Below are 15,150 nucleotides of genomic sequence, written 5' to 3' on the forward strand. Positions count from 1 at the left end.
TGGCTTTTTCATTGCTTTTTAGCAGATTCACTTCACCCTCTCCACTTTAATATAACAACCATTTTGGTTTTGTTTTTGTCTTTCCTCCTAATGCTCCAAAATGATTTTTCTAGTATCTGTCATTCAGTGTTGAGATCCAAGCTCTGGAGATTAATTAGGTCATGAGGCTTTTTCCCCTCCTCTCTTTTGTAAAGGGCTTTATCTCTATTCTCTTTATGAAGAGCATGAACTCAGTGTTCTTGGAAAGAGAAATGGCCTTTAGAAACAGGGAAGTAGGAGATCCTCCTGGGGCCCTCTGAATCTTTTAGCTTCTGGGTGTTTTAACAGCCCCATGAATGCAGATTTGTAAATTTATTGCAGTGCCATCTGGTTTTTTGCTCGAACCAGATTACTGTTGGCTTGTGTCTGTCTATTGTGGTGGTCACTCCCTAGGAGCTTGCCCTCTCAATCTTAGGGAAGAGTGATGAATAGCAGGGGTCAATAGAAGCGGGTCACAGGGCAGCTGTCCAAGATTGCCCTGAACTTGATTACCCCACTGCTGATTTTTTAAATGTAGGACATAATATATAAGCTGTTTAAACTCCCTCTTTTCCCTGTTGCATGACAATAATGAAGTGCCATTTGCTCCCCACCCACCCCCCTACTTTAGTCAAGTTGTACAGATAAAAAGATGTCAAGGCTGCCTAGTGTTTTACCTAGTGTTGATGTAAGTAGGATTTGCATCATGTAGGCCAATCCCTTGAAATTCTTTTGCAGGTATTTCTAATGGGATTTCAGGAACTCTTTCACTGTTGATTTTAAAACACTCAGTTAACAAGTTTAGTATTGTTTTAAACTGATTTTATAGTTTACGTATATTGTTCTTAAGTTCACAGGTGATGATAGACTATAACCACTGTGTGGTAACTTTGAGTTATTTAATCATTGGAGGAGCTGAATGAAGGGTCATCACTACAATTCTTACAGACATTTAAAGGATAATGAGAGGATATTATGAACAACTTTAAACCACAGTTTTGGCAACTTAGATGAAATGGACAAATTCCTTGAAAAATACAGCTTTTCTGAAACCAATGCGAGGTGAAATAAATTTGAATAGCCTGATGTCTATTAAAGAAATCACATTATCAAAAGGCCCCCAAATGGTTTCGCTGGTCAATTCTATCAAATATTTAAGGAATAAATAACTTACTCTTGTACAAACTCAGAAAATAGAGAAGGAAAGAACATTTCCTGACTGTATTATGAGGCCACCATAACCATAATTCCAAAACCTGACAAAGACGTTAGCAGAAAACGAAAATATTGAAGGAGAAAGTCAGGAGACACTACGCCCTGTGTCACCAAGCCATCTTGTATACCTGTCTTTCCATTTCATTTCCAATATCAGAAGGCAGGAGAGTTGGTGGGGAAAGAGAAGCAATGTATCCTTTTAAGTCTCTGAATTTGGGAATAATCATCTTACCTCTGCGCATTAAGTAAAGTGTGAACTTTTGTTTAAAGAATGTACACAGCGGCTACAATTTTCTTTCTACTTTTTGTTCCTAAAATGTGAAGCCAAGGAAACCATAGCAACTGTTTTCAGAGCTTTTATTCATATCTGCAAACAAGGGCAAAGGCCTGGGAGGATACAGGAAAGTACTCATTACTTTTTGAAAATGTAGCCTTACAACATGCAACTCCTTCTTTCCTTCACATTGGTGCTAATAGGATCTGTCAGCCCTGCCTTTCTCTGTAATTGAGTAAATTGTGACCTCTGTCTAATCCTTCCCCCATCCCCCATTCCCTTTGTCTCTGTGTCCACTTACCATCCTGAGAACGTGGGCAGTGATAAATAAAGCATTGAGTAGAGCTCTCTCAACTCTTTGAAAGCAGCATGATGCCAGCCCTCTAGTTATATTTCTTTAAGTGTTTACGTTTTTCTGTATTCTTTCTCTTGTGTAGCTGGAACCCTGGGGATGCAAAGCCATGAGAGAGGCCAAGAAGCTAACAAAGTAGCTGTCTCCCTTGTTAGCTTGTTCCTTTATTCTTTAAAAACAAGATAAAAACCATCTGGCTCAGGGCATTACATTTTCCTCCCCCGTGCACCTCTATAGATGGAGACTTCACCTGCAGTGAGGGTTTACATTGATTAGGGAGGGAGCCGTAATTCAAGCTTCCATCCTCTTCAAGGATACTTTGCAGTCTTTAAAGGTGCTGACCCACTGAGTTAAACTGTCAAGGGAGGATAAAAAAGTATCTTCATCCCAGGAGGTAACAGCTGCCAGGTTTTCAACACCTTGCACGCTGCTGGAAACATGTCACAATTGTCAGCTGAAAGAAAAATGACTCTGTTGTCATCTTCTGTTAATGACTGGGCCTTATAAAGGGAACTACATAAGCCTTTTAGAAGGAAAAAGTAGATGTTTTCCTTTCCTACCACCATGCCCCTAAATTCCTATGTTGTTCTAAATATTACCTTAGAGTAGATCCATAAAAAACAGCCGTGAAGAACTTAAACAGCCCCATATAAGCATGGAGGTCTGATTGGCATAGCTCCTTTATACAGTTGGATGAATAGGAGGAAAAAGCACATCACTGACACAGAAAATGACATTATAGTGTGTATTAACAAAACAACAACAACAACAAAAAGTCATTCATAAGCCATTGAACTGAGAGAAAACATACTGTATTTCTGCTCTTTGGAGGACAATTTGTTTTCAGGCAGCATCCGGATGGGTAAATACCACGACATTTCTTTTTTCAAGAGAGCCACTTCTTTTCTTCCTTTAGAAAAAAAAAAGAAGAAACTCACTGAATTTATTTCCTTTAATAGCTCTATAATGTTTGTATATGATGGCATTCCCTTCTTTCTGATTTGATTGATGAGGGGAAAAGGTTTAATGAAGTCCCTGATATTAGCTAGGCAAGTTTTTTTTTTTTTCTATTTGTTTTAGGTTAGTCATTTTAATTGTATTGAGTAATTAGAAGGTACACACAGCCAGGGGAGCTTTGTTCTGATAATTGCTCAAGAAAACCCATTCCCTATCTGCCGTTGCTTTGTGTTAAGACATTTCTCCCTCTAGTGGCAATAGTAAGCATTTTGATTTGGCAGTAGGCGAGGTGTAATTGCAATATGACAAACTATGCTTAAGGGACTATCTTGTAAATACTTTAGTTTGGGGTTTGGCATTATTTCATTATATATGTGTGTTTTTTTTCCCTATGAAACTTTCTACCTCTCCTCCCCCCCCCCCACCCCCCGAAGTGTTTTGGGCTTTGGATGGAAAAAAATTGCCTGAGATGTTTATTAAAAAAAAAAAAAAATCACAGTGCATCCTGGGTAATGTTTTGCAGCTTGACTTAATTTTAGTCATCTGTTTTAATTACCTATTTATAAAAATGCTTTTGCATTTGTAGACATTATTTAATACTTTGGAAGAAGCACCTCATTTGAAATAAATAAATAAATTGTACTTATTTTAAATAGTCCATGTAAAAGACCTTAAAGGTAATTAATGTAGGTCTCTTAAGTAAGACAAAAGTGATCTTTCCAAGTCTGATGAAGTGATTTGTTTACTTAACTCCCCACTTCGGCTGAATCCTTCAGAGTCTAATAACTTTTTTTTAAAAAAACATGGTTTGGCAATTTGTGTCTAGCTACAAAAACCTTTCTTCAAAAAGAAGCAGTTTAATAACCAGCTTTCTTAAAATTACTTTGAGGAAGGAAGACTGTATAGGGGGTTGGTGTTTTGTTTTATTTTTATTTCAGTGTAATCATTCTTTGATAAATTGTGTAATCACTGACTTAGTAGAAAAAATATTATTGAACTCCCGGGTTGCAATGACCATAAAGTAGTGTATTTTCATATAGAGACTTGAGATATTGTGAATAAATTATAAATTTATTTTATAATTTACCAGCTTATATGCTGGTCGAAGTCCATATGGACCCAGTTCATTTTGTGTTCAGTGCTTAATGTGGATCTACCATTTTAAGAAAAACAAAAAGATGGGTGGGGGGGATGCCTATTGTGCCCTTTTGTATGAGTCTTTTAAAAATCTGCCCTAAGAGTAACTTGGAATGAGATCAGAATACAGCATTGCATCCATTGAACGAGATTGGGTAGGATTAGTGTGGCATTTTTAAAGCCCAGTTCCAGCTTCCCTAGATGTCGCCTGGTAGTTTGCTTTTTCTATCCCATATTCTTTTTTTTTTTTTTAAGATTTTATTTATTTATTTTTTAGAGAGCGAGCGAGAGAGAAACAGCATGAGAGGGGAGAGGGTCAGAGGGAGAAGCAGGCTCCCCGCTGAGCCGGGAGCCCGATGTGGGACTCGATCCCAGGACCCTGGGATCATGACCTGAGCCGAAGGCAGACGCTTAACCATCTGAGCCACCCAGGCGCCCTTCTATCCCATATTCTTGCTGGGGACTTGATTTGATGTTACCATATATCTGAAGGTCCCTGTCTTCCCCGCCCCCCTTCCTGCCCCCCAATCACTAGCCATTTTCATTATACTCTATCTTGTTTTGCTATAGGGCTGCTGAACAGATTTCTTAAGCAGCTTTTTGCAAGGTTAAAAGAATGCAGCTTGGTAACAAGTTTGTGTCATTTTAAATATATACCTTCTAGTAAATAAGGAGAAGTCTGGCAATCAATCCCTTTTAGTGTGTTATATGTTTCACCTGACAACTAAACCTTCTATTGATTAGCCATTACTTTGTTAGATAATCCTATGTCATTGAATCCATTGTAAAAAATTAAACTCTTTAAAATGTTTTACCCTAGCAGCACTGTGAAAATTGAAAACTTGTTCAGAATTACAGCCTGCTTTCACAAAGAAGGTAGTTTTCAGCAAGGCATCTTACTGGTTTATGTTTATGTGCTTTATATGCAATATAAAAACGTATTGAAGTACTCCAACGCAAAACTCTTTGCTTCTGGTTCAGCAATGTAAGCTACCTTTTCAAATGTTGCATGGGGACAGAGCCTATCTTGCCAGTGGCAATTATACTCACTAGTTTAATTTTAGCCTGGAAGGAGTCTTACAATAGTAAAATATTGGATGTAAAATACTGAATTTTTTAACCTTTTTATTCCAGAGTGATCTTAGGACTGTGACAAATTTTAATTTACTAATCTATGTGACTTCCTTGGGGGGTAAGCAAGATCATATACCCATTTTACAGATGGAATGGCTAGAAAATAAAAGCTTATGTATATCCTTACCCTAGAAACACTTATAGGTCTAGAAATGGTTTCCAAATCTATCTAATATTCCCCTGAGTGTCTTGTAATCACTTCTGAGGGAAAAGGAATTTTGGAGGGAAACAAATTAGTTTTCTAACCTGCCATGACTATTTTTCCCCCAGAAAATAGCGTAATATTTTTATTAATTAATTAGACAAACCTTTAGTTCTTTTTCCCCAAAAATATTAACTGCATACCTTTATATTTTTATTGAAGTAAATTTTTCATATGATGAACTGCATAGATATTAATTGTATAAGTCAATGAATTTGTAAGTCTGTCTGCCTGTGTAACCACATCCTCATCAAGCTGTAGAACATTTTTATTACCCAAGAAAGTTTCCTGGGTCTTCTTCCCAGCCACTTTTCCCATTGCCAACGAATCAAACATTGATCAACTTACTGTCATAGCTTAGTTTCACCTTTTCTAGAATTTCATGTAATAGAATAATAGATTTTGGGGTCTGGCTTTGGGTGTAATGTTTATGCGATCCATCTATACTGCTGTGTGTATCAGTAATGTATTCTCTTTTATTGTATATTCTGTTGAATAAATATACTGTAGTTTGTTTTCCATTCTTTTGATGGACACCTAAGCTACTTGCATTTTTATAAATGTAGTTGCTATGGATGTTCTTATATAAAGCTTTTTTGGTGAACACGTGTTGAATACTTTTTGATGTGCTTATGAGCTATTCAGGTATTGTCTTTTGTGAAGTATCTGTTTAAGTTTTTTGCCATTTAAAAAAATTGCATTGTCTGTCTTATTATTGAGTTCTAGAACTCAACTGTATTGAGTTCTAGATACAGGCTCTTTGTGAGATATGTGTTCTGAATATTTTCTCACAAGCTGTGGCTTGCCTATTTATTCACGGTGTGTTTTGATGAGAAGTTCTAATTTTTGAATGAAGCCCAGTCTATCAGTCCTTACCTCATGATTGTACAGATACTCTAGGTTTTCTTCTAGAGGGTTTGTAAGTTTTAGCTTTTACCCTTAAGTCTGTGATCCATCTCAAATTAATTCTTATGTGTGGTGTTCATTATTTTCCCCATACTTTTTTATTCAGTTGCTTTGATACCATTGTTGAAAAGACTTTCCTTTTCCCCATTGAATTACATGAGTGCTTTTGTCAAAAATCAATTGGCTGTACAAGTGTAGTCTGTTCCTGAACCTCCTAGAGAAGAGGCTGCTGCTGGATGCAGAGCAAAGGGTAACAGCATCTGAGGCATTGACCAACCCCTTCTTTAAACCCCACATGGAAGACAAGCTCAAGTCTTCTTTCTTTTTAGAAGTGTGTATCAGCAGTGTATTCTCTTCTGTTATGTGTAAATAATGCACCAAATACTACACTGTCTTGATCATTGTAGCTTTAGTAAGTCTTGAAATCAAGTAATGTGAGTCTTTAATATTCTTAATTTTAATATTGTTTTGGCTATCATAGATACTTTGCATTTCTATATAAATTTTAGAATCATTAGCAATTTCTTTTAAGAAGTCTGGGGGTTTTATATGTATTTTATATATATATTTGTATATATTTTGGGATACACACACATATACACATGCATGTGTATATTCATTTGAGTAGAATTAACCTCACAATAATATTAAGTCTTCCAGTTTATAAACATGGTATATATCTCCATTTAATTTTGTTCTTTTTAAATTTTTCTAAGCATTATTTCTTAGTTTTCAGTGTACATTTCTTTTTTTTTTTTTTAAAGATTTTATTTATTTATTTGAGACAGAATGAGAGAGAGAGAGAGCTCATGAGAGGGGGGAGGGCCAGAGGGAGAAGCAGGCTCCCCGCTGAGCAGGGAGCCCGATGCGGGACTCGATCCCAGGACTCCAGGATCATGACCTGAGCCGAAGGCAGTCGCTTAACCGACTGAGCCACCCAGGCGCCCCCAGTGTACATTTCTTACACAGATTTATTCCTATTTAATATTTTTCAATGCTGTTGTAAATGTTTTCATTTGATTTTTGACTCTTGACCTTGTTTCCTGTCATTTATGAATAAAGACAATTTTATTTCTTATTTTCCAAGTTATTTGCCTTTTGTTTCCTTTTTTTGCTTTATTTCAATGGCAATGGCCTCCAATATAATGTTGAATAGATGTGGTAAGAGAACCTCTTTGCCTTGTTCCCAGTCTCAGAGGGACTGTCTTTCACCACTAAGTATGATGTTAGTTGAAATTCTTTTAGATGTCATTAATGGGATTAAGAAAGTTCCCTTTTATTTCTAGCTTGCTGAGATTTTGTTTTATTGTTGTTATTGTCATTGTGTTCATGGGAGATATTGGTTTGTAGTTTTCTTCCTTCTTTCCTTCCTCACTCTCCTCTTCCTGCCCCTCCCTTTACCTTCCCTCTCCCCCTCCCCTTTCCTCCCTTCCTTCCTTCCTTCCTTCCTTCCTTCCTTCCTTCCTTCCTTCCTTCCTTCCTTCCTTCCTTCCTTCCTGTAGGCTCCACACACAGCATGGAGCCCAGTGCGGGGTTTGAACTCACATCCCTGAGATCAAGACCTGATCTGAGATCAGGAGTTGAACACTTAGCCAGCTGAGCCACCCAGGCACCCCTGTAGTTTTCTTTCTAATGTCTTTGTCAGGTTTTGGTGTCAGAGTTATGCTGCCTTCATAAAATGAGATGAGAAGTTTTCCCATCGCCTCTATTTTCTGAAAGTGTTTGTGTATGGTCCTGGTGTTATTTCTTCCCTAATATTTAATGGAATTCACCAATGAAACCATCTGGGCTAGAGGTTTTCTTTTTGGGGAAGATTTTGTTTTTTAATTTATGTGGAATAATTTTCACTTACAATTTGTTTCTTTAATAGATACAGAGCTATTCAGGTTTTCTCTTACTGTGTCAGCTTCGGTAATTTGGGTCTTTCAAGAAATGTACCCTATTTTATTTTATTTTGTTATTATTTTTTAAAGATTTTATTTATTTATTTGACAGAGAAAGAGAGAGACAGCGAAAGAGGGAACACAAGCAGGGGGAGTGGGAGAGGGAGAAGCAGGCTCCCCGTTGAGCAGGGAGCCTGATGTAGGGCTCGATCCCAGGACCCTGGGATCATGACCTGAGCCGAAGGCAGCTGCTTAACAACTGAGCCACCCAGGAAATGTGCCCTCTTTTACTCAACAGGTTGTAATCTGTTCATATTTTTTATTTTAATACTCAGATTATTCTATATTGGGCTAACGAGAGCCCCTTTAGGTTGGCATCTGTACCCCTTTGACATATCTCTGTCATTCCCTGTGTGTCTCCAGGTTCATCTTATATTTTCCCTATCCAATCCTGGAATCAGCCATTTCTCCAGAGAGCTATGGTTCCTTTCAGTGTAAAATGGTATTTAGAAGCCAAGATTTAAACATTAACTTATATTTTACATCTATATGGATATATTTTGAAAACCATGAATTTATATTGGTACCTCTAATTCTAATTCAGTGCCACAGAGTTTGTTCTGGATCACTCCCTTTTCGTATTTATAATTCTCTTTTCTTATAGTAAGAAACCTGGTTTGAGATTTTTTTTTTCTTTTAGCACTTTAAACATGTTGTTTCTTGTGTTCTAGCCTTCGTTGTTTATGGTGAAACTTTACGTCTGCTTTTATTTATATTGTTGGCTCTCATGTATGGAGCATCTCTTTTTTCTTAGGCTCTTTCAAGGTTTTTGTCTTTGTTACTGTTTTTCAGCAGTTTTGACTGTTTGTGCCTAGTTCTTGTTATCTTTGTATTTAATCTCCGTAGAGTTTGCTGATCTCAGATCAGTAAGCCAGCAGTGTTCACCAAATTTGAGAACTATTTGATCACTATTCTTAGAACTTTTTTTGTGCTGCATTCTCACTTCTCTTCTGGGTCTCCAGTTTACACATATGTTAGATCATTAACACTTACCCCAGATAACTGAGCCTCTGTTCATTTTTTTTTCTTTTACTCTCTCTATCCTTCAGTTTAGATAATTTTAGTTGATCCATCTTTATTTCATTGACCTTTCTTCTGCCATCTCCAATCTGCTTTTAAGCCCATCCAGTAAATTTTAAATTTCAGATAATATACTTTCCAGTTGTAGAATTTCTATCTGGTTCATTTTAGGTTTTCATTTTTCTGGTGAAAATTTCCATCTGTTTATCCATTATGATTGTATCTTTCATTTAAGATGTTGAATATATTTATTATAGCTTCTATAAAGACTTTATATACTGATTCCCATACTAGATAATCTCAGGGCCATTTTCTACTCGTTCTTTTTTCTCTTGACTATGGGTTCCATTTATCTGCTGCTTATATCTAGCAGTTTTTTATTATATAGTGGACATTATAAATAACTCATTGCAGAGACTCTGGATTCTTTTATCTTCTACTGATTAACTTACTGACTGATCACTGTAAATTCACAGAGTGTTGGTTTATATTTGTTAGGGCACTTATGTTTTGATTTTTCCCCTGGTCCTAAGGTAGAGCCTTTACTCCTAAGACTTACTGTTTACTCTCAATGCAGGGTCATTTCAAGTTTTCAGCAAAAGTTTGAAATGCCTGTTAAGTTCCTCTAATTTAGTAGGAATCAGATTCTAAATTCTGTCTCCCCTCATGGGCAACAGCTGCAATCCCTGCTCCAGTCTTCCAGTCTTCTGTTATTTTCCATTGGAATCCTTATAGTCTCCCATTCATATGTGTAGTTTGGGGATTAGCCATGGATTAGAGGAGAATTGAGCCTCCCCTATGGGTCTGTTTTCTATGATTTTTTAATCTCCAGCCACTATGGTAGCCCTGAACTCCATCCTTTGGCATATCAAGCCAATAAACTGGCTTTCTAATTGAATTTTAAGTCACCCTGCATCAAGTAGATTGGTGAGTACCCTCAGGGGAGAAAGCACATAAACATGGATGTTACCCTGCGTGTTTCTCCCCTTGAAGGTCAGTCTACTCTTCTCCCCCAGTTTACTAGTTTAGGTCATTCTCCAGTGCCTTTAAGTAGTTATTACTAAATTTTTTTTCCCATGGTTTATAATTGTTATCTTATGAGGGTTAATCCCATGTAAGCATCTCTGGCATTATTGGAACTTGAACTCTTTGGCTTACATTTTTTATGTTATTCAGTATATATGAATCAATTCGTAAATGTCTCTTAAATGATAGGAAGTTTTACTTAAAAACTTTTTTTTTTTTTTAAAGATTTTATTTATTTGACAGAGAGAGACAGCGAGAGAGAGAACACAAGCAGGGGGAGTGGGAGAGGGAGAAGCAGGCTTCCCGCCGAGCAGGGAGCCTGATGCGGGGCTCAATCCCAGGACTCTGGGATCATGACCTGAGCCGAAGGCAGACGCTTAACGACTGAGCCACCCAGGTGCCCCTTACTTAAAAACTTTTATGTTGGGCGCCTGGGTGGCCCAGTCGGTTAAGCGACTGCCTTTGGCTCAGGTCATGATCCTGGAGTCCCGGGATCGAGTCCCGCATCTGGCTCCCTGCTCAGCCGGGAGTCTGCTTCTCCCTCTGACCCTCCTCCCTCTCGCTCTCTCTGTCTCTCATTCTCTCTCGCAAATAAATAAATAAAATCTTAAAAAAAAAAAAAAAAACTTTTATGTTGTCTATACATGAATAATAAATGTTTGTGGTATTAGTAGTTGCAAAAGAAGTACTGAACCTGACCCCAGAAGATACATGCACCAGTAGCTGCTATACACAAAGGTCAGATGATCCAATTTATTCCTTTAAAGTATGTTTCGGGATACCTGGGTGGCTCAGTCGGTTAAGCATCTGCCTTTGGCTCAGGTCATGATCCCAGAGTTCTGGGATCAAGTCCTGCATCGGGCTCCCTGCTCAGCAGGGAGTCTGCTTCTCCCTCTGCCTGCCCCTCTCCCTGCTTGTGCATGCTCTCTCTCTCTGACAAATAAATAAATAAAATCTTTAAAATAGGTTTTGAAATAATTTCAACTTAAATTATATAAGAATAAAACAGTTAAGTGGATATAAATTTTTTAAAGTTTAATTTGAATGGAAAACCAATTTTATAATACTTTTTCTCCATTTCCTTAAATTTTTTTACCTACATCTTTCCAAAGAATGATAATTGACCAAAAATGAATAGTTTAAAACATCTATGAATCCACTGCTGACATAAGTAAATAGGAGAAATCATAGCTTTTTGTCACAGAAAAAAATTCCATTTAATAAATGTGGAAGGAGAGTGCCTGGGTGGCTCAGTTGGTTAAGTGACTGCCTTCGGCTCAGGTCATGATCCCGGAGTCCTGGGATCGAGTCCCACATTGGGCTCCCGGCTCAGCGGGGAGCCTGCTTCTCCCTCTGACCCTCTCCCCTCTCATGCTGTTTCTCTCTCTCTCTCTCTCTCTCTAATAAATAAATAAATAAATAAAATCTTTAAAAAAATAAAATAAATGTGGAAGGAAAAAGGGAAATTTAAAAATCACCATCAGAACACCACAGTAAAAATTACCATAGGCAAGATCCACCAATGGATGCTAAAATTAGCAGGCAAAAGTTGAAATAGAAACGAAGTATTTTCATCATCTCAGAATATTTCTCCCAATATATTTTGTAATCCCTAAAGGAAAAATAACAAACTCATAATGGAGAATCTTGGCAGGTATGATCATAGGCATATGATAAAGTTTACCATCACTAGAAATACTTAATAACATGCCTCCTGACTTGATGCATTGAGAAGGGTACATCACCTTTGTGGTATTCTTCCCAATAATGTATAACCTCCATCTGATCATGAGAAAACATGAGACAAGGCCAAATTGAGAGAAATTATATAGACTAATCAGTACACTTCAGAAGTGTCATGGTCCTAAAAGACAAGACTGAGAAATTGTCACAGATTAGAGGCAACTAAAGAGACATGATAACTAAATTCAGTGTAGCATCTTGGGTTAGATTCTGACCAGAAAAAGGATAGTAGGGGGAAAATTGGTGAAACTCAAAAGAAATTCTTTATATTGTACCAACTTAATTACTTAGTTTTGATAAGTGTTCTGTGGTTATGTAAGTCATTAACATAAGGGGAAGCTGGGGGGAAGGGTATACAGAAACTCATTTTGCAACTACTCTGTAATCTAGAATTTTAAAAAATGGATTCTTTCCTATTGTTGGTTATGAGAGATTGCCTATGTCTTAAGATTTTTCTCTTTAATTCCAAGACATATAGTTCTCCAACATAGTAGTTCTCAAAGAGTGTTCCTAAACCAACAGCATTAATATCAACTAGGAACTTGTTATAAAAGCAAATTCTCAGAAGCCTGGGGGTGGGACCTAACAATTTGTGCGTTTGGGTTTGGTTTTCTTTTCCCCCCAGATTTTATTTATTTATTTATTTATTTATTTATTTATTTATTTATTTAATTTTAGAGAGAGTGAGCGAATGGGGGGAGGGGCAGAGGGAGAGAGAATCCCAAGCAGACTTCATGCCAAGCACAGGGCCTGATGTGGGGCTCCATTCCATGATGCCGAGATCATGACCCCAGCCAAAATCAAGAGTCGGTTGCCCAACTGACTTGAGTCACCCAGGTGCTCCAACAATCTGTTTTTAACAAGCCCTCCTAATGATTCTGATGCATGCTAAACTTTGAGAATCATGATTTATACCGTCAGTGAAAACTTAAAAACAGAGGGGAGGGGGGTGGGTGGATGGGTTAGCCTGGTGATGGGTATTAAAGAGGGCACGTATTGAATGGAGCACTGGGTGTTATACCCAAACAATGAATCATGGAACACTACATCAAAAACTAATGATGTAATGTATGGTGATTAATATAACATAATAAAATAAAATTAAAAAACAACATTGTTTTACTATATTGGCCAATTATTAATAATGTTTGCTTACCATAAAGTATAACCAATTTTTTAATTGTGGTAAAATACATGTAACATAACATTTACCGTCTTAACCATTTTTAAATGTACAGTTCAGTGGATTAAATACATTCACATTGTTATATAACTGTCATCACCATCCATCCCCAGAACTCTTTTCATTTTATTAAACTGAAGCCCTGTACCCATTAAACAATAACATCCTATTTCGTCTTCCAGCTCTGGCAACCATCGTTCCACTTTCTGTCTCTCTGATTTTGCCTCCTCTAAGTATTTCATACAAGTGGAATCATTTATTTATCTTTTTATCAGTATTTATCTTTTTGTGACTGGCTTATTTCACCTACCATAATGTCCTCAAGGTTCATCCATATCATAGTATAAGTCAGAATTTCCTTTCTTTTTAAGGCTGAATACTATTCCATTTGATGTATATGCCACATTTTGTGTGTCCCTTCATCTGTCAGTGGATACTTGGGTTGCTTCCATGTTTTGGCAATTGTGAATAATGCTGCTAGGAACATGGATATACATAAACCTTTTCAAGATTCTGCTTTCATTTCTTTTGGGTATATACCCAGAAGTGGCATTGTTGGATCATATGGTAATTCCAATTTTAATTTGTTGAGGAACCACCACCGTTCTGTTTTCCACAGCTGTGTATATATATACATTCCCACCAGCAGTGCACAGTGGTTCCAGTTTCTCCACATCCTTGCCAACACTTGCTGTTTTCTGGTTTTTATTTTTTATTTTTTAAAGATTTTATTTATTTATTTGACAGAGAGAGAAGGCAGACGCTTAATGACTGAGCCACCCAGGCACCCCTGTTTTCTGTTTTTTAACAGTAATCATCCTAGTGGGTATGAAGTGGTATCTCATTGTGGATTTGATTTGCATTTCTGAAATGATTAGTGATGTTGAGCATCTTGTCATGTGCTTGTTGGCCATTTGTATATCTTCTTTGGATAAATGTCTGTTCAAGTCCTTTGCACATTTTTGAATAGCACCCCTACCTTCCATATATACAGTAAGACCACTGCTGCTTACATTCTTGTTCATGAGCTCATCAGTGGCTCTTGTGGGCTCTCATTTTCTTTTCTTCCACCTGCCTACCTTGTTTCCAGTTCCCATAAATCTGGAAATTTATATATAAGTCTTTTCGTGTGTTGATTTTGAGAATAGGACAGAATTTGAAAACTGTATGTGACCGCATTTTAATATTTAAACCTGTTTCCAAAAAATTCTCTTTACAGACTTATAACAGCTGTGCCAGACTCTGCTTAAACCAAGAAACAGTATGTCTAGCAAGCACTGCTATGAAGACTGAAAATTGTGTGGCCAAAGTAAGTAAGACTACTCATCAATATTACTGTACCACATTGTAACAATGCTTTATCTATAAACATCTTCACTCAGTATTGCTATTAAAGATTATCACAGGATTTCATATTTAGAAAGGAATACAGCAGGCATCATTTTCAAAGCAGACTGTAAGTTGGAGTCTCCATCTCTTCAGTTGCAAAAGAATTTTTTGGTTATGCATTCCAGTCACACTTCCATCTAATTCGCATTTGTTATTTGACACTAGTTACTTGACCCTAAAACACTAGATTATTACAAATAAGTAAGATTTGTGAAAGAAAATATACAATTATTTTTATAAGCTGGTTCATGGGTTTTAAATGCGATTAATATAGAGTAACCATTGCAAGGATTGTGAAGTATGCTATAGAAAATCCAATTATTTTATCGCTATTATTATTTATTAAGTGGTCAATGATAGAAATATTGCTTTTGGTGATTTTGATCTGAGTGGACAGGTGTGTTTTATCATGCATATGAGCTACCTTTTCTCATGTATAAAACGTGCATATCTATAGATACAAAAGTAACCACATATTAGAGACCTTATGGTCTAATAATTGTATTAACTATGGCTCTAATCTTCCAAGTATCTCTGATTACACAGGAACTTTGACCTAAATTTAGATAACAGCAACTTTGATTATTCCAAGAGTAAGTAAAATTCCAGTAGGGGCTCTATCTCTAGACTTTTACCTTGCATATATGCAAA

General features: G+C 36.9%; 1 protein-coding gene across 4 annotated transcripts in view; it reads left to right on the plus strand.

The window, feature by feature from the left end:
• The window catches only part of BTRC (beta-transducin repeat containing E3 ubiquitin protein ligase), a 169,618-nt gene that overhangs the window by 89,478 nt on the left and 64,990 nt on the right, over positions 1-15,150 (plus strand). For all 4 annotated transcript variants that reach the window (XM_035027496.1, XM_035027505.1, XM_035027513.1 and 1 more), the window contains one exon: positions 14,330-14,419. In XM_035027496.1, coding sequence (XP_034883387.1) covers positions 14,330-14,419 — 90 coding nt within the window. The remainder of the gene's footprint in view (positions 1-14,329; positions 14,420-15,150) is intronic.

This window comes from Mirounga leonina, unplaced genomic scaffold (genome assembly GCF_011800145.1).
Source record: "Mirounga leonina isolate KUSES-001 unplaced genomic scaffold, KU_Mleo_1.0 Mir_114, whole genome shotgun sequence".
Classification (NCBI taxonomy): Eukaryota; Metazoa; Chordata; class Mammalia; order Carnivora; family Phocidae; genus Mirounga; species Mirounga leonina.